This window comes from Medicago sativa, chromosome 7 (genome assembly GCF_051527215.1).
Source record: "Medicago sativa cultivar Bolivia chromosome 7, Bolivia_mono, whole genome shotgun sequence".
Lineage (NCBI taxonomy): Eukaryota > Viridiplantae > Streptophyta > Magnoliopsida > Fabales > Fabaceae > Medicago > Medicago sativa.
Window position 1 is genome coordinate 7,865,266 of NC_140755.1, and position 18,034 is coordinate 7,883,299.

Sequence of the window (18,034 nt, forward strand, 5' to 3'; positions counted from 1 at the left end):
ATCATTTATACCTATAATCCCACAGGTTCTCGCTCAAAACTTTTGTGTTGTTTTTCTTTTATTTTAATTAAACTATTTTACCTCTTCTGCTTCACATATTTTTCAATTGTAAGTATGACAAATATTACATGTAACTTATTTTTTCTGAAACCATTAAATTAGAGAAAACAAATTAACATTGATAAAATAAATTGTAATCATGATTATATTATATTTTATATAATAAATAATCCTGTAAATTCTATTGATTAAATTAAAAATAAATGAAAATGAAAATTGCTTCATCCCAGTTAACCACGATCCTATAGATTCTATTAATTAAATTAAAAAAAAAAATTGAGCACCATAACCTACAATCTATGAAGCCCGGATACGTAGTGCGATACGGGTACGATACGATACGGGTACGCGAATACGCGAAATTTTTAAAATTTAAGATACGATACGGCTAAGATACGTTAACAAAATATTTATATTAAAATTTATATGCGTGTAAAATACTTAAAAAAAAACATTGATTACTCATACTATATAATCATAAAAGTTACAATTTAAAAAAAAAATACATATGATCAAAATAAAAAATGTAAAGTTTTTGTATAAATCATATTCTATTTTCATTCATATGTTAGGATATCAACAAATGTATCAATAAAAGAACTCAAAACAAAGTTTGTTTAATGTTGATCGATTAAATCTCCCCTCTCTCGTTACTTTCATCCACCAAAATCATAATATTTAATTTGCTAATTGAAAAGTAATTATAGTGATTCGTATCTTAAATTTTCACAACACAATCTCATTTTTATACACTTCATTTCTTTTGGATACGTCTGTGTGAAGTATCTTATAAGTATTTGTGTGTATCCGTCGAGTATCTTTTAAGTATCCGATAAAATATATATTTTAAATTAAAATAATTAATTCCGATACTTCTGGGATACGGTATCCAGAGTATCCGCGGAGTATCGGTATCCGATACGTATCCGACACGGGTACGACACCATTTTGGAGTATCCGGGCTTCATAGCCTACAATCCTCCCACTTAACCACATAACCTCCAATCCTCCCACATTCCTCATCGTGTTAACCATCTTTGTATATATTCTCATTTTAAATTAAAAAAAAAATTGAAATTTATTTGAGCACAACATAATCACAATCCATTTGTAAAAAAAACATAACCACAGTCCTATAAAATCTATTAATCTATGGTTCTTCTCTTCTTTCTCCATCTTTTCTAATTCACTTCTATAAAACAATCCATTTGTAGAAAAAACATAACCACAGTCCTATAAATTCTATTAATCTATGGTTCTTCTCTTCTTTCTCCATCTTTTCTAATTCACTTCTATCAATTACCAACTATCCCCTCCAAGAATTATAGTTACCAAGAATAATACAAAAAAAAAAATGTATATGTTCATCACACACTTTTTATATTGATCTCACAACTAATAGGATAGACATTCGTACCAATATATTAACAAACTCTGTTTTTAAAGTATATCTATTATTAGAAATAACTCTACAACTATTGCCCAGGCGTTGCCCGGGTAGAGGTCTAGTGTTTTCTTAATATGTATGAGCACTTCCGTGTAATCTTCAAGTGCCTGTGCCAAGCTGAAATACCCAATAGTGCTTGCATTCTTGAATGTTTCCTCCGTTGATCCAAATGGTACTGATTTCCCATAGTATCGATGCTGATGAGAAATTATTAAGAATGTACAAATGTTAAACTTAAATAAAACATTCGAATGAGAAATTGATGATATAAATTTTTTTTTGAAAGAAAATTGATGATATAAATAAAATTCATAGTAAAAAAATATAACAGATATTTAGATCGTAAAAATGTTAAATATATTTTCTTTTATCCCTCGATTTATCATGCTAAAAAAACAGGCCCCCTATTTTGTCAAAATCGAACTTTTTAATCCTTTAAATATTATATTTGTTACAAATTTTGTCCCAACTCAGATTTTTAGCCTTAAATTTATGATTATTTATCCCAAAGTGATATTTCCTATACAAAATCAAAATTAGGACAAAAAATTATCAGAGATACAATTGAACATAGCAAAAAATTACTTACCAAGCCTCTCACACCTCTCAGATTCTTGCAGCTCATTAACAGTAAAAAAATAGTATGTTTTTAATAGTAAAACAATTTGTGGTAGATCTTTCTTGATATTAAAGCACCAAACTCAAGCATAAATTCACAAACAAACTATACAATTAAACACAAAATCATAACACGCCAGGACAAGAACAAACCAACAAAATATTAAAAGAAATAAATACCTCTATGTATACAAGAAGGGCTTTAAAGGTGGCTGAGTTTTCATTCATAAATCCTATATTATCAGCATAGCCATCTAGTTGTGCTTCTGCACTAAAGTACACAAATATCGGAGCATTAGATTTTACACCGCCCCAATGTTTGAAATTGATCATGTATCTTTGATCAAATGGGGTCAACAAATTGCATGCCATCAAACCAAAATTGCAATAAAATTAGGGTTTCAAGATAAAATAAAATTGGGGATTTTTTATTTCGAAATGTCCTTTCTTTGGTCCCTTATTTTCTGATATCTCCTTCTATCAAGTGGAAGATCCGAGAGAAAAATTATAAACTACATCAAGGACTAAAATATATGTAATTGTCCTTTATTTTTTTATTTTTTTTTTAAACTTGGTATCTGACCCAAGAACCGATTAATCCTAGGGTCCAATCTTCATATTAATTCTTTCCATTAAGTTCCAGTTTAGTGTTAGTCAGCAAAATGCTGAAACAACATTTCACCTAAAGTATTAATTAAGGAGGAGGTGAAAACTGAAATTTATCAAGGAAAAGATAGGGAAAGAAATGTATGCAATAAAGAGAAGAGAAAAACATGTAGCAAGTTAAGAAGAGAAAGCAGGAGCAAGTGATGAACAAAATGCAGAGATATATTCACTACCTGTTTACCGATTCCACCCATACCCAAGGTTACAGCCTTGATGGTCAATGCACACCTTGCCTCCAACGGTGTTGTGTTCTCCTTGTCGTGAGGCTCCTCCATACTTGAGAAAAAAAGTTGAAGCAAAATAACTTGACCATGTGAGTCTCTCACATTGTGGCATATATCACATGGGAATATATTTGTAAGATTGGTGAGAGCGAGATAAATGATAGATGAAGATGAATATGATAGAGTTGAAAGAGATGGAGGAGAAATAATTGAGAAAAAGAAATGAAGAAAAAACAATTTAAGGTTTTTGTTTGTGAGTAAGGGAATGAGTGAAAGAAAACCGGAAGTTAGTGGAAGGTTACAAGTTTGAGATGAAAGAAGTGGAATAAATAAGTGAAGTGGATGAGTTGTGTTTAAATAACATTGAATGTCACCATCAAACAAAACAACATTGAAAGCATAAAATTAAGAAGAGTTGAAGGATGCACTACTTACCAACATATGCTTGGTCCAAGTTGTAAGGGACCTGGACCTTTTAAATATGTGATTAGGGTTCAATTCACGTATGAAAAAAATTGATGAAAAATGATGACATATTTTATGTGTTCCACATGTTTTTTAACGGAGATTAGTCATTGTTAAAGGAAACAGAAACTTCCTACTAATATTATGTGCAACAAAAAAAAATGCAGTACTTTATGCAGCAAAAATCAAACAACACTATAACTTCAAAGTACATGACATTTGCAGTAGACCACATTCCATGATTACAAATTATATCGGCATGAAATCTCCACACTCAATCACACCGATCCAACGGCCACAATCTCACTCAAATCACAAAACAACATGAGGCAATGCAAATGCTTATGATCTATAACAACTATAAAATAAATCAATCAAGAAGGAGTCCTAATTTCCACCTCCATTCGGTTTCAATATAAGTCGTCCTTTCTCCTATGGCTACTACAGTACAAACTTTGTCTTCTTTTTTATTTTCAATAAAGCATAACGTTGACAAAGTAGGCACAAATTAAAAAAGACCATCCTTTTATGCGATTGTGGCCCATCATTGAAAGAAAGAATCAAAAGTGTTACATAATTGAGTTCGGCATATTTAATTGAGTTCGGCAGGTTATTGAATCAAGAAAGACATGACCACAAAATATAAACAACACAATACACTTGAAAAACACAGAGCATGGAGCCTACAACTATTCAATAATTAAAAATAAAGGATTGAAAAAGAAGAAGTACTTGATCTTGAATGATTAAAAAAGAAGCTTCAACACAAAGGGACAACTTTAATAAGTGGAAAGAATCTCTATGTTTTCCATTTCTAGAATATAACTAGCTCATAACACTTTATCTTTGTTTCTTTGCAAATTTGCTCTTTCAAAATCATACAGCTCACAAGGGACCTCTCATATACGGCTACCTCCTGCATCATAATTACAATAAGATGTTTGATATACCCAATATGAGTGTATATACACCTAAAAAGATTTAGAGATAAGAGAAAATGATATGATAGATGTTATAGATAAGTTTTTTTTTTTTTTTTAAGAATTAAAAATGGTATATATTAACACAGTTAGAGACGCCTCTTTAACATAAGGTGTGCCAAAAAGGTCGCTCAAAATATAAAGTGTCTGTTAAATGATTAGATAAAAGTCTGATAATCGATACCCAAACAAGACAATGGGCCCGACCACCATTGCTGACTACCATATACAAAAGTGGCGTTTTTAGCCTTCAGCCACCAGTAAGAATGAAATTTTACCTTATCTATGAGCTCTCTAATGGAAGTGTGAATGTTATTAAATATTCTATTATTACGTTCTTTCCACACTAGCCAAACACAAAGGAGCCAAAGTAACTGGAGAAACGATCGACGAGTCCTCAAGTCTCCGAGATAATTAGTAAACTGGAAAAAATGAGCATGGAAATTTTGATGATCAACTCCTGACACACCAATCCAAGATCGAACCTGCTGCCAAATGGAGCCATAAATGTCGCAGTGAATAAACAGATGTTGTGTGCTTTCAACCTGGCCACATCCCGCCGAACAAGAGATGTCCTCGGTAGATAAAAAAAATTGACCATTTCTCGATTTGTGCGTGTCATCCTTGCGCAGGGGCCATGATAATCTTCTCTATATCGTTCCAATTTTATAGATAAGTTATGTGGTAGGAAGAGAAAGATAAAGAGAAAATAAGATGTTGAATATGCATAGAGAATTATAGTGTTTAGATATAATGGTTGGTATCCGAAGGAACTTAAATACCCTCAGAGGAGAAAGAAAAAGATAAAACAAAGGAATCAAACACAAGTTAAAGAAGAAACAAAGGCAGCTTCATTAATTTCTAACGAGTGGTGGATGAACGCATGACAAACGTGTAACAAACTGTCAATAAAGCAAATTCAATGTACATATTACTATGGTCTCAAATATAAAATAAATAAATAAAAGTTGAACAAAGTTAATGTATATTCCATTAAAAAATTTAACCAAATATATCTATTTTGTTTAACATTTTTTTCTTATATTTTTAATCAGAATGGAGTCTAGTTTAGCATGGATTTGGATTTTAAAATGAGGTCATTAGTGAGTACTTATTTCCATGTATCCTAAAAATAGCTAAGCATTGATGTCTGCAACAACTGGAAGGTTGTGTGTGTTCTTAGGAATCCAAGGACAATAATGCAACCAAGCATATACTCCCCCATTATTATCGAATTTATACTCCCTCTGTTTCTTTCAGTATATGACACTTTTACAAATATTAAGAAATGAAATTAATTTTGTATGAAAAAGAGAAACTATAAAAGATTTTATAAAATCATCCTTCATTAATAATACGAGAAAGAGAGGTTAAATACTTTTAGCAAAATTCTTATTTTCTGATGGAGGCTTTTGCATGACAAGTTGGCAACACCAACTCAGCTGCGTTTTCTGCAATTCAAACACAGAATTTGCCAAACACTTTTTTTTTTCTTGTCCAACAAGTAATGTTGTTTGGAATCAAGTTCATGGATGGCTTGACATGCAATTCGTTCAAGATTTGAAATTGCGCTCTCATTTCGTATTAAAAGTAGTAAGAAAGGTAGGAAAATCTCCCAGCTAGTGTGAATAGCCACAGTTTGGTGCATTTAGAACCCACGGTATATTTATGCTAACTAAATATAAATGACACATCAAATTTAAGGACTGAAATTTTACCACGGGCCACGGTTTGAAAAAACAATGCTTAAAATCATACATCCTTACATTCCACCGAATATGTAAAGATAGAAATATGTATACAAATGTCCCATAAGTCCTAGCTCAACTACAAAAATGCCAGGCCAGACGTCATGACCGGGGTTCGAACCCCGGTACTTTGACTTTGTGTGTGTGAGTTTATGATGACTTTGTCATCTCGTCTATCTACCAAAAAAAATACTATATGTATACAATAATTTATCTTGCTACACTCAATACATAAATCAACACTTTTATCCATTCTCCAAAATTATTCATGAATCATATTTATAGAACCTAGAAGGAATTACTAAGAAAGTGTTATGATATTGTTCGAATTAGCGGAGAAAGTGATTTGATTTGAGATATACTTCCTTAGGTTTTATTTGCGAGTTTGGAGGGGAAGGGAGATGAGATCGAGTTTGGAAAAAAAGGAAGGAGTAAGAGAAGAAAATAGAGGACATTGAGGGGAGGGACTTTGGGAGGCTTATTTTTCTTCAAAATATAAAACCCTCCTCATTTTGGGGAATTAAAAAATTGTATTAGAGGAGGATTCAGAGGGTTTATATGAATTCTTCAAATTTAATATATATTGATATAATATTCTTAAAATTAAAAATAAATTAATCATAAGCATTAATTATTTCTTTTTAAAAAAACATTTTTTCAAAATATGTGTAAGATTCTTCAATTTTCCCCTATATTTTTATCCTCCCAAAGCCCTTCCTTCCCCTCCGCTTCAAACTCCCAAACAAAGCCCTAGTCAGTTGATTCTAAGGCTAAGGAAACACGATAAGTCTTAGATTCAAGTTCAATCAAGCATTATTTTCCAAAAGTTTACACAGATAGGATTCTTACTGGATGAATTTGGCAGTACAACACGATAAGCCTTTTTCCCAACAAACAGAAATACAATACTCAATACTTACAGAATATCAATCATTTCTTCCTACTGAAATATACACAAACATGGCCCCCATAGCTTGTCGAAATCCGATGGGAACGGGGTAAAACACCATATTCTTCTTTGCACTTTTCGACATGGTTCTTTTGTTGAAAGTGTCAGGTTGAAACATGTTATCTATTCCCTTGTCTTTGGGCATCACCATTTCATTTCATGTCTAAATTGTTCAAAAGAAATTAAACATATTATTTTTTAAGTAAGAAATAGTATTAAAACTAACAAAATATATTTAAATATACCAGATAATAAAACATAATTAATAAATTGACAAAAAGTAATTTATCAAATTTAATGCTTCAACAAAATATATCCATTTAACTTGTAAAGGAGATTAGTTAGCAGACGTGCTATTTAGTGCGAGACGAAAGCCAAGTAATTGTGGAAATCAAGGGGTGGAAAGGAAAACATGGGAGAGAGAATTTAATTAGTTAATGGAAATATTAACATCCAAGGGTAGTAAAACATTCGTCGTTTCTCGTGCAACAATTTCTATCGTAAAACAAAGCATTTTCCATTAGCTATATATACTACCTGCCCATCTCCAACCCTCTTCTATCTCTTCGGCTACATCAGACATATATGCAGGGCTAGGCTATTTATTGGCTACCTGCCCATAAATAGCCACAGCATATATCTTATCAAGGATCTTGTTTCCAAAAGCAGCTTGATCAATTGCATTACAAATCAGATTAACCGGATAACTTGGAGGAGCATTGTATTGAGCTGCAGAATCATTCATGCTTGCCAGGTAGCTTTTCATCTCAGATGATTGGGTCAAGAGACTGCAAGAAATGGAACACATCAATACATTTAATTTTATATGTTATATCGAATAAGTTAAAAAAAAAAAAAACTGTTTATACATGCAGGTGTTGAATCTCTGATTGAGATTGAAAAGACCGTTTGGTTGAGAAACTACTTTCTCGATTTCAAACCAAGACTTCAATATTGTTTGGTAGCAGTTCTCACTTACTTCCTGAAAAAGAATTAATTGGTTATTCGTAAAGCAGTATCCTAATTATTCTTTTTTATTTTTATTAAAAAATGGACAAAGCACATATTAAACACAAAATAAATTATAGTGAATTACTTTGAAATCACTTGAAACAACATCAATATATGCATTTGGTTGGATAAGGTCATCAATATAGTGGATTGGAGCAGATGAGGCCATAGCACCAATGGCCAAGTGAGGATACTTTAATCGAAACCATGAAGCAAGCACTGCATAAGAAAAAGTAATTACAACAACAAAATTTTAACAGCCCCGACAGTTAGTAAAATCATTAATTCTTTGGGCACTGATAGGAAGAAACGATAGTAAAATTAAAAAAAATGATCGGAAAGATGATTGTATTTTTTTTTTTTTTTGAAAAAGACAAAAATATTATTAATGAATTAACTCATCAAAGTACACCTCACTGATTTGGGGAGGAAACTCCTCGATCCAGATTTCGTTTGGGTTAGTGTGAGCTATTTGGGCCATATTGTGGGCCGCTCTATTACAATTTCTGTGGGTAAATTGGAATTGCCACGCGTCAAACTTCCATTGCATGAGGCGGATTTCCTTAATAACACTACCAAGATAAGATCTGTCTTCTGTCTTGATTAAACTAATAAAATAAATTAAATATTGGTAGATTATTAATGGAAAATAGAAGAGTTTGTAAAAACCTGTGCAGCCTCCAATAACATAGGGATTGCTGTGTAACCTTGAGAGCAGTGACATCGACGACCTGTGATTTTGTTACTTAAAGATGTAACATACTCGTAACAATTTGGAGGAAGTTGAAATGTCGAATTGTTCAACATATCAGTCAATATCTCCCACTCAAGCACTGCAGGAGCATATTCCATACTCTTGAACTTATTAAATAGCACAACTGAATAGTTACGTGCATACCCACCAAAATTTCTCATATATAAACCATCAAAAGATATCAAACATTTACTTACAATCAACGTGTAGCTACACTCAACACTACTGTTTTTCCTTATACCTTGTAATCTTGCATTAAACTCTGAAAGATGCAAATGCAATGAAGTCTCACAACAATATCTACCCTCACAACAGTCCCTAGGCAAATCGAAATTATTGTAGTTGTCCTCACAAACTGATGTACAACCACCAACTGTTATAGCAGATGAAACTTAGCATATGGTGAAGACCTTCAAAAGTTAGTATTATTACGCTTTGCACAATAATTGAAGTGTATTAACTAAATGTGATATATAAATATGTTTATTGTTTCCAAGTTTTTTTAATATTACCCCTGAACGTTCACATTTGATTGCCGATGGACACAATTATAAAGTATTAATTAAGGGTCCAGTCTTTGTATTAATTCTCTCCATTAAGTTTCACCTAAAGTATTATTTTAAGGAGGAGGTGAAAACTGAAATTTATCAAGGAAAAGATAGGGAATGAAATGTATGCAATAAATAGAAAAGAAAAACATACAGCGAGTTAAGAAGAGAAAGCAAGAGAAAGTGATGAACAAAATACAGAGATAGATTCACTACCTGTTTACCGATTCCACCCATGCCCAAGGTTGCAGCCTTGACGGTCATTGAACACCTTGCATCCAACGGTGTTGTGTTCCCCTTGTCGTGAGTCCTCCATACTTGAGAAAAAAGGTTGAAGCAAAATAACTTGATCATGTGAGTCTGTCACATTGTGGCATATATCACATGGGTATATTTGTAAGATTGGTGAGAGGGAGATAAGTGATAGATGAAGTTGAATATGATAGAGTTGAAAGAGAGGGATGAGAAATAATTGAGAAAATGAAATGAACAAAAAACAATTAAGGTTTTGTTTGTGATTAAGGAAATGAGTGAAAGAAAACTCGAAGTGAGTGCAAGGTTACAAGTTTGAGATGCAAGAAGTGGAATATATAAGTGAAATGGATGGGTTGTGTTTAAACATTGAATGTCACCACCAAACAAAATAACATTGAATGCATAAAATTAAGAGTTAAAGGTTGTATTGCTTACCAACAATGATAGGTCCAAGTGGTAAGAAATTTGGACCAATTAAATATGTGATCAGTGTTTGATTCATAGCTTATGCGGATGGAAAAAAATTTAGGCAAAGGGAGAATCTACCTTATGCGCCCTTCATGTTTTTCAAAGGAGATTAGTCATTTTTAAGCAATAGTGGAAACTTTATACTAATATTATGGAAAATAAAATAAAAAAATTCACTACTTTATGCATCAAATGGAACAACACAAGCCCCTCAAAAAATCTAACAACACTATAACTCCAAAGTACATGACATTTGCAGTACATCTGCAGTAGACCACATTCCATGATTACAAATTATATCGACATGAAATCTCCACACTCAATCACACCGATCCAACAGCCACAATCTCAGTCAAATCACAAAACATCATGAGGCAATGCAAATGCTTATGATCTATAGCAACTTGCAATGGTAGTTATACTAAAAATTTTAAATAACATGCTACTAAAAGATAAAGTAGAATCAAACTAATCGCCTATAATTATTCCATCATAATTTATTCTAAAATTAAATCCGACGTGTTATTACTTTAAAAAATACTAGTCTCTAATTATAATTCATAAATACTCCTTATTTTATGTACCTATCACATGACTCAAAAATCAAAATAAATAAACCAATCAAGAAGGAGTCCTAATTTCCACCTCCTTTCGGTTTAAATTAGCCCTATTGGAAAATTAATCAAGTCCGGTAGTAAAGATATGTGTGACTTTTTCAATATAAGTCGTCCTTTCTTCTATGGCTGCTACTACTAGTACAACTTTGCCTTCTTTTTATTTTCAATAAAGAATAACATCGACAAAGTAGGCACAAATTAAAAAAAACCATCCTTGAAGGAAAGAATCAAAAGTGTTACATAATTGAGTTCGGCAGATTAAATTGAGTTCGGCAGGTTGTTGAATCAAGACAGACATGACCACAAAATCTTAACAACATTTGATAATAAAAAAAAAATAATTTTCACGAACCTTCTCTTTCTCTCTCTTCTCTCCTTCTCAAACCCTAGTTGTTTCCCTTTACTTCTTCTTCTTTTTCTTCTTCTTCTTGTCAGAGAGGCGATTTAGGGTCAATTTTGACCCAAAAATCACTAATCTGAGTTGTTTTTCCTTCTATCTTAATTGAATAAGTGATTTCACATATTTTCACTTTTCTTTCGATTGTTTTTGTGATTTCATCGTCTCTGTTTGGTTTCCCGTCTTTGTGCGGTGTGTTTTTTATTCCCGTCTTAGTGTGGTTTTTATTTGATTCAGGTTGAAAGATTAGCTTTTAGCAAGTGCAGATCCGATCAATGACTTTGGCGTCGTCAACGTTGCAAATCCGAAGACATGATTATTCTGGAGACGTGAATATAGTCATATTTGTAGGCATAGATACTTTGCAGTTCTATGCTATTAACATGGATGGATGTTGTGAGTGTGTTCACATTCATCTTTTTGTTTTTAGTGAATTTGTATCGATGTACCCTATCAATTTAAATTAATGAATATCTTTTATTTTGTCAAGAAAAATAATAATTGCATGAACCTTCAGCTTATAAATTTTCTTATAAATTTTCTTACACATGCATTCAATCTCACATTAATTAGATATTTATAGATATATTTTATGAACATATCTAAAAAGTAACATCATAGTGTTATTAGATTTGATGCTTGTGTAAAACATATCTACACTGCTATATCATATTGATATATTATATTGATGCATACAAATTAAATCTAAAAAAAATTAAAAAGTAGAAGATTTACCGGCAATGTAAAACAATTTTACAATGGTATCCAATGACCATTGAGTATTGACGATCTTGTATTTTACGAAGATATTTTGAAAGATAAATGTTAGAGATTAACTCTCTTTTCTAACCATCATTTTTTGATGGGATAAAATCCGCCACTCTATTTGAGACTCATTTTTAAAGTATGTTATTCACATGAGTTTCATTTAATAACAGGTGGATGTTAGAAAAAATAATGTATAGAACACTTCTTGTTTTAAAATTAACTATAAGACATGATAGAGTAATGGTTTTTTTATTAAGTGACAGGATAAAACTATTTTACAGTTCAGCAATGATAGGTTGACATCCTTAATGCGCACATCCATTTGTATCACTCTAGAAAATTTAAGTTAACTAAGTATATGCTATGTGTGACCACATTGTTTTAGTTGTGTGACCACTATTTTTTGATCAGAATTTATTTGGTTAACTAAGTAGAAAAATAGAGGTCACACGCATTTTAGTTGCATGGCCATATTTTTCAGCTTCTAAATAGTGGTCACGCAACTCAAAAAATGTGGTCACACAAACCATATATTTGGTTAGCTGAAATTTTCCAAAATGGTATAAAAAGGTGTACACATTATGGGTGTCAACCTATCTTTATTCTTTACGATTTTAGTGCCTCCTCGTTAAACTAAAAAATTTGACAAAACAAAAGTGGAAGTAAAAGTGGAAGTCTGCTATTAAATACAAAATAAATTACTCCCTCCGTCCCATTTTAAATGACACAGTTGGCCCTGTCATGTATACCAATACACAGTTTTGAACTTAAATATCTTTAATAATCTATCAGAAAAAATATGAAAATTTCATATTTTGAAAATATTTTTTCGAGACGAATCCAACAACATCGTATATGTTATATTTTGTCTTTATATATTAGTTAGAAAAATAGGGTCAAAACTCAAAACATGTTATATAAACACATTACACATTTTTAAAGTAGGTTAAGTAGGTTATTTAAAATAGGACGGATGGATTACTATTAAAACCTAAAGGGTTTGCATTCAATCATCAATGCAATGGGTCCGCATATAAATTGATATTTTCGTTCAGTTGTTTTCAATTGTTGTACCTGATACCCTACAACTATTCAATAGTTAAAAACAAAGGACTGAAAAATAAGTATTTTATCTTGAACGATTAAAAAAGAAATTTCAACACAAAGGGACAACTTTAAAAAGTGAAAAGAATCTCTATGCTTTCCATTTCTAGAATATATCTATAGCTCATAACATTTTCTTTTTCTTTCTTTGCATATTTGTTCTTTCAAAATCATACAGCTCACAAGGGACCTCTCATATACGGCTACCTCCTGCATCATAGTTACAATAAGATGTTTGATATACCCCTATCTGAGTGTATATACATCTAAAAAGATTAAGAGATATCTTTCAAAATCATACAGCTCACAAGGGACCTCTCATATACGGCTACCTCCTGCATCATAGTTACAATAAGATGTTTGATATACCCCTATCTGAGTGTATATACATCTAAAAAGATTAAGAGATAAGAGAGATAAGAGAGAATGATATGATAGATGTTATAGATAAGTTAAGTGGTAGGAAGAGAAAGATAAGATAAAATAAGATGTTGAATATGTATAGAGAATTATAAAGTGTTCAAATATAATGTATAGAGAATTATAAAGTGTTCAAATATAATGGTTAGGATCCAAAGGAACAGGGATGGATCGTCTCCAGTTAAATTTTCTGCAGTTTTCTCCTGTGAAGCAATCTCAGCCCTTCATTCCTTTTAATGAAAAATTAACCGCTATTAATATACACAATTAAATCACGTTAATTTTCTTTATTTCGTTTCCCTTGTTCCTCCCTCAAGAGTCCATCTTCACCGTGAAACATCAAAACCGTTTCATCTACTTCAATAATAACAACAGGACACAGGTTGAATTTCATTTGATATATTGATTTTACACAAGAATTTCATTGTTATCGTAGGTTCATATTAGTCTGCATAGAAGAGAAACATGACATCAAATTCGCATGTATAAATTCATCATCAACAATCAACATTTAGCATGTTCATTAATCAACATCATCACTATCAAATTATCATTTAATAATCATCACTACAAAACAACGACTTCGTCTATTTTCCCATAATTCAAGTAAAAGAATAACATATCATACTATGATAAACATCATGTTCAATACCTATCAACCATCAATTCATCCACATTAAATCATATTATCTTATTCACAAAGGGACTTGCAAGTTATCCGATTTAAAAAAAAAATATTTCGACAAGGTTCGTTTATCTTGGTAAAAATCCACATTTTCAGGTTAGCTCTAAAGAAACAAGGGAACCAACTCATTTTCCTCAATTATGCATATACAATAATCACATTTGTGTGCAGTTGCATATACATGTATGTTTCATAGGCCAATACCAATTAATTTCGAAGTTTCACAAAGTTCATCTCATTTTTATCATATTACAAAACCAATTCAACAATTTTTGTATGGCTCACTTGATAGTGGTGATTATATGAAACTCCCTGAAGGATTTCATTTGTGTGAGACACATTATCAAAACTATTGGAAAGATGACATCATTTCTCCATTTTAAGGAATTGGAAATGAATTTGATATAATCGATTTTATGATAATGGTATAAATATTATTAGAACTCATGAAGAGATTCTAAAATTTGTTATATAAACGTTGATATGGACAAATTTAATTGATTATATACTAGAATGATTGAGATGTCACTTGCCGTAAGTAAAAAACCATGTCATCAAGAAAATTATGAACAACTAGAATTGATCAAGTGAGGACACTAATTTGTTTTACTTATTATATATATCGTGGTATTTTGTTTTTGTGAATATTAGTAAATGCAGATAATCAAGGAAGTGGAGAATGTTCTTTATTAAGGATTATGATTTTACACATACAAGAAACTTGCGGTTTTCTAATTTTGAAAGGAGGTTCTTTCAACAACTCAATATGAAGATATCTCAAGAGCTGCTAATTTAGAGAAGAATATAGAGATAAATCAGATCTTTCTACAAAGTCACCATCAATTAAAGCTTTTGAGTAACAGACATAAAAGATTATTTGACTTTCTTCATCTCATATATAATTGTTTTTATGAGGGGGAGACAAAAATGTGTTCTGCACTCTTTTTCCCTTAACCATGGTTTTATCCCACTAGGTTTTCCTGGTAAGGTTTTTAATGAGGCAGATTATGACACAAAATGATGTTGTACTCTTTTTCCTTCACTAGAATTTTTTTCCCATTGGGTTTTTCGCTAGTAAGGTTTTAATGAGGCATATCATCGATGGACATCCAAGGGGGAGTGTTATGAATATTATAAGTGGATGTCCATATAGCAGTTGGGTTATTGGGTCATACTATTAGCTTATTGGACCATATTGTGTTTGCTCCCTAAGTCATTGGTGCTTGCTCCCCAAGTCATTGTATTTTTCTATAGATAGAGCTCATATATAGCCTAATTGTATATCACAAGAGAATAATAGAATCATCTCTCTTCACTTTCTTTCTCCTTCTCTACTTCTCTCTACTTTATTCTTGTTCCTGTTTCTTTAGTTTCATAATAAAACCCAAATTTCGCAGCAGCCATACTATATTCTCTGTGAGACCCTCATCATAAAGCCTCACCTTCACCACGCTACTGTTGGAACAAAATGTGTTTAACAATGAACCTTAAAGAATTTTGATGATAACAAGGTATTAAAAATTGTAAATTGGACTAGCTAATATTTGTTCAAGTGTACAAGACCATAGTTAAAAAGTTACATCATTTATTGGTTCTGAATGAGCAAATAAAGAGCAAAAGGAATCAACAACTTTGAAGCTTAGACGCTCCTGAAGGCAACTTGCTGCTGAAGGGAAAAAGCGCTCATGAAGTAAAGCCGCTCCTGAAGTTCGAATAATGCTTCTGAAGAATAGTGCTCCTGAAGAATAATGCTCCTGAAGAATAGTGCTCCTGAAGACAAGAGGTCCAGAAGCCACATCATCTGAAGCTGCGTTATCAGAAGCTGCCTCATCAGAAGCCATTTCACCAGAAGCTGAAGATCAATTGAATTTGAGAAATTCAAGGATTCAAGAGTTGTTTCATGGATCAAAATTCATCAAAGGACAACAAAAGATTAGTGGAATTTTGCAATGGTCATTTCAAAGGTGTTTTGAAGGCATGTGCTTGCAATTTCGACGAAAGCGTTGACATTGTACTTTGTACGAACTGTACAACCACCTTCTCCACTACTCTATTTTGTGTCCACGCTACTAGACAAGAAAACAGCTCCAGAATACGGCTTCGCCTGCATAGATGTTCCTTTGGATAAGGAATGGATTTCAAATTGGTTCTTCATAGGACAACAACCAAATCAGGCAAAAGATCATTGGTGAAAGATCAAGCTTCAACAACGACTCTTTGATGTGCTGGCAATTTCACAACGTCTCTTTCACACCACTATATAAAGGAGTGAAGACTTAGAGATTTGGCAATGCTGAACGAAAGACTCACAACTTTTTTACAAGTGCCAAACCTCTGCTGAAATTGTTCTGCATTCACTTAGAATTTCTGTGTCTCAAAGTCATATCTTAGAAATTCTTAAGTCATTGAGTCTGTATCTGATTTGTATTGTGAGCACCTCTGATCGTATATCAAGTGTTCAACCTTAAACAATTTTCTGTGTAATTTTGTTTAGTTAGAAGTCTCTTGCAGTTGTGCTTGAGCAGGGAAGTCTCTTGATTGTGTTATTCTCTTGCTTGTGTGCTTGAGCAATTGTAATAAGATATTACTCTTAGTGAAATCTCCTTGGAAGTGCAAGGGGGACTGAACTACTTCCGGATTGTGGAAGGAACCAGTATAATTGCTTTGTGTCGTTCTTCTTCTCTCTCTCTGTTTTTTTCCGCTGTATTTAGATTCTGATTACCACTTCAGAAGCTGTCTCACTTAGCTTCTGACCAGTGGGTTCAGTTTTTAGGAGAAACGAAGAATTTTCCAAAACACAATTCAACCCCCCTTCTTGTGTTTTTCTCACCTTCAATTGGTATCTAGAGCCTTGGTCTGTTGTGTAACACTTAACCGTGCAACAGTCAAAGATCTGAGAAAAACATGTCTACTTCTCCTCCCACTGGATCTGGTGATACTAGCTATAAAAATGTCTCACATGATTATAGTGATAGTAAGAAATCCAGTGTTGGAAAGATTCCAAAATTCAATGGAGATGCTGAAGAATTTTCTTGGTGGAAAACCAACTTCTATAGTTATATCATGAGCTTAGATGAAGAATTATGGGATATACTAGAAGATGGTGTTGGTGAGTTAGTTCTTGACGAAGAAGGAGCTGCTGTGGATAGAAAGAAACATACTCCTGAGTTGAAGAAACTCTACAAGAAGCATCATATTATCAGAGGAGCTCTTGTCACTGTTATACCCAAAGCAGAGTACATGAAGATGAGTGACAAATCCACTGCTAAAGCTATGTTTGCTTCTCTCTGTTCAAACTACGAAGGCAGCAAGAAGGTCAAAGAAGCTAAAGCTCTCATGCTTGTACATCAGTACGAGTTACTCATGATGAAGGATGATGAAACTATTGAGGAGATGTACTCAAGGTTTCAAACCTTAGTCTCTGGGCTACAAATCCTGAAAAAGAGCTATGTTGCTTCTGACCATGTGAGCAAGATACTCAGAAGCTTGCCTGCAAGATAGAGACCAAAGGTGACTGCCATTGAGGAAGCTAAAGATTTAAACACTTTAAGTGTCGAAGATCTTGTTAGTTCTCTCAAAGTTCATGAGTTAAGTCTTAATGAACATGAGTCTACTAAGAAGAGTAAATCAATAGCTCTTCCATCCAAAGGCAAGTCATCAAAAGCTCTCAAAGTGGTTGAATCTGAAGAGGAAGAACAATCAAGTTCAGATTCTGAACCAGATGCTGCTGAAATGGCCATGCTCTCAAACAGACTTCAGTATCTGGCCAAGAAGAATAGAAAGTTTCTAACCAAGAGGAGTAACTCCAGAAGCTCAAGGAAAGAAGATCAGAAAGGATGCTTCAACTGTA

The 18,034-nt window shown here is 32.6% G+C and overlaps 1 protein-coding gene, 1 long non-coding RNA gene and 1 pseudogene across 5 annotated transcripts; all 3 read right to left on the reverse strand.

Moving 5' to 3' along the window:
- Nucleotides 1-1,421: 1,421 nt before the first annotated feature.
- Nucleotides 1,422-4,087, reverse strand: LOC146903943 (uncharacterized). Its single transcript, XR_015018041.1, has 3 exons — nucleotides 2,965-4,087; nucleotides 2,306-2,396; nucleotides 1,422-1,704 (listed from the first exon to the last, which is right to left on the reverse strand). It is a non-coding gene; the product is annotated as an uncharacterized LOC146903943 (long non-coding RNA).
- A 959-nt stretch (nucleotides 4,088-5,046) lies between these two features.
- Nucleotides 5,047-5,157, reverse strand: LOC146903944 (U6 spliceosomal RNA; annotated as a pseudogene).
- Nucleotides 5,158-6,998: 1,841 nt separating this feature from the next.
- Nucleotides 6,999-10,453, reverse strand: LOC146903945 (uncharacterized). Of its 4 annotated transcripts, none has more exons than XR_015018038.1 (6): nucleotides 9,687-10,103; nucleotides 8,838-9,295; nucleotides 8,254-8,387; nucleotides 8,027-8,139; nucleotides 7,695-7,945; nucleotides 6,999-7,320 (listed from the first exon to the last, which is right to left on the reverse strand). XR_015018038.1 is itself a non-coding variant. In XM_085724340.1 (4 exons), the coding sequence occupies exons 1-4, from the start codon at nucleotides 8,890-8,892 to the stop codon at nucleotides 7,756-7,758; spliced, it is 492 nt and encodes a 163-aa protein (XP_085580466.1). In that variant the 5' UTR covers nucleotides 8,893-10,453; the 3' UTR covers nucleotides 7,571-7,755. The 4 variants fall into 4 exon arrangements, 1 of the variants encoding a protein (XP_085580466.1); XR_015018040.1 differs by having other exon boundaries at nucleotides 8,838-8,899; nucleotides 9,687-10,019; XR_015018039.1 differs by having other exon boundaries at nucleotides 8,838-9,001; nucleotides 9,687-9,911.
- Between the last annotated feature and the right edge of the window lie 7,581 nt (nucleotides 10,454-18,034).

What these genes read in the sequence shown, in the direction of transcription:
- LOC146903945 (XM_085724340.1), bottom strand. Translation starts at nt 8,892, where the DNA reads ATGTCACTGCTCTCAAGGTTACACAGCAATCCCTATGTTATTGGAGGC. An exon ending in TGTTATTGGAGGCTGCACAG is followed by an intron (nt 8,388 to 8,837) that starts GTTTTTACAAAC and finishes TTTCTTATGCAG; the next exon opens with TGCTTGCTTCATGGTTTCGA. An exon ending in TTGTTTCAAGTGATTTCAAA is followed by an intron (nt 8,140 to 8,253) that starts GTAATTCACTAT and finishes ATTCTTTTTCAG; the next exon opens with GAAGTAAGTGAGAACTGCTA.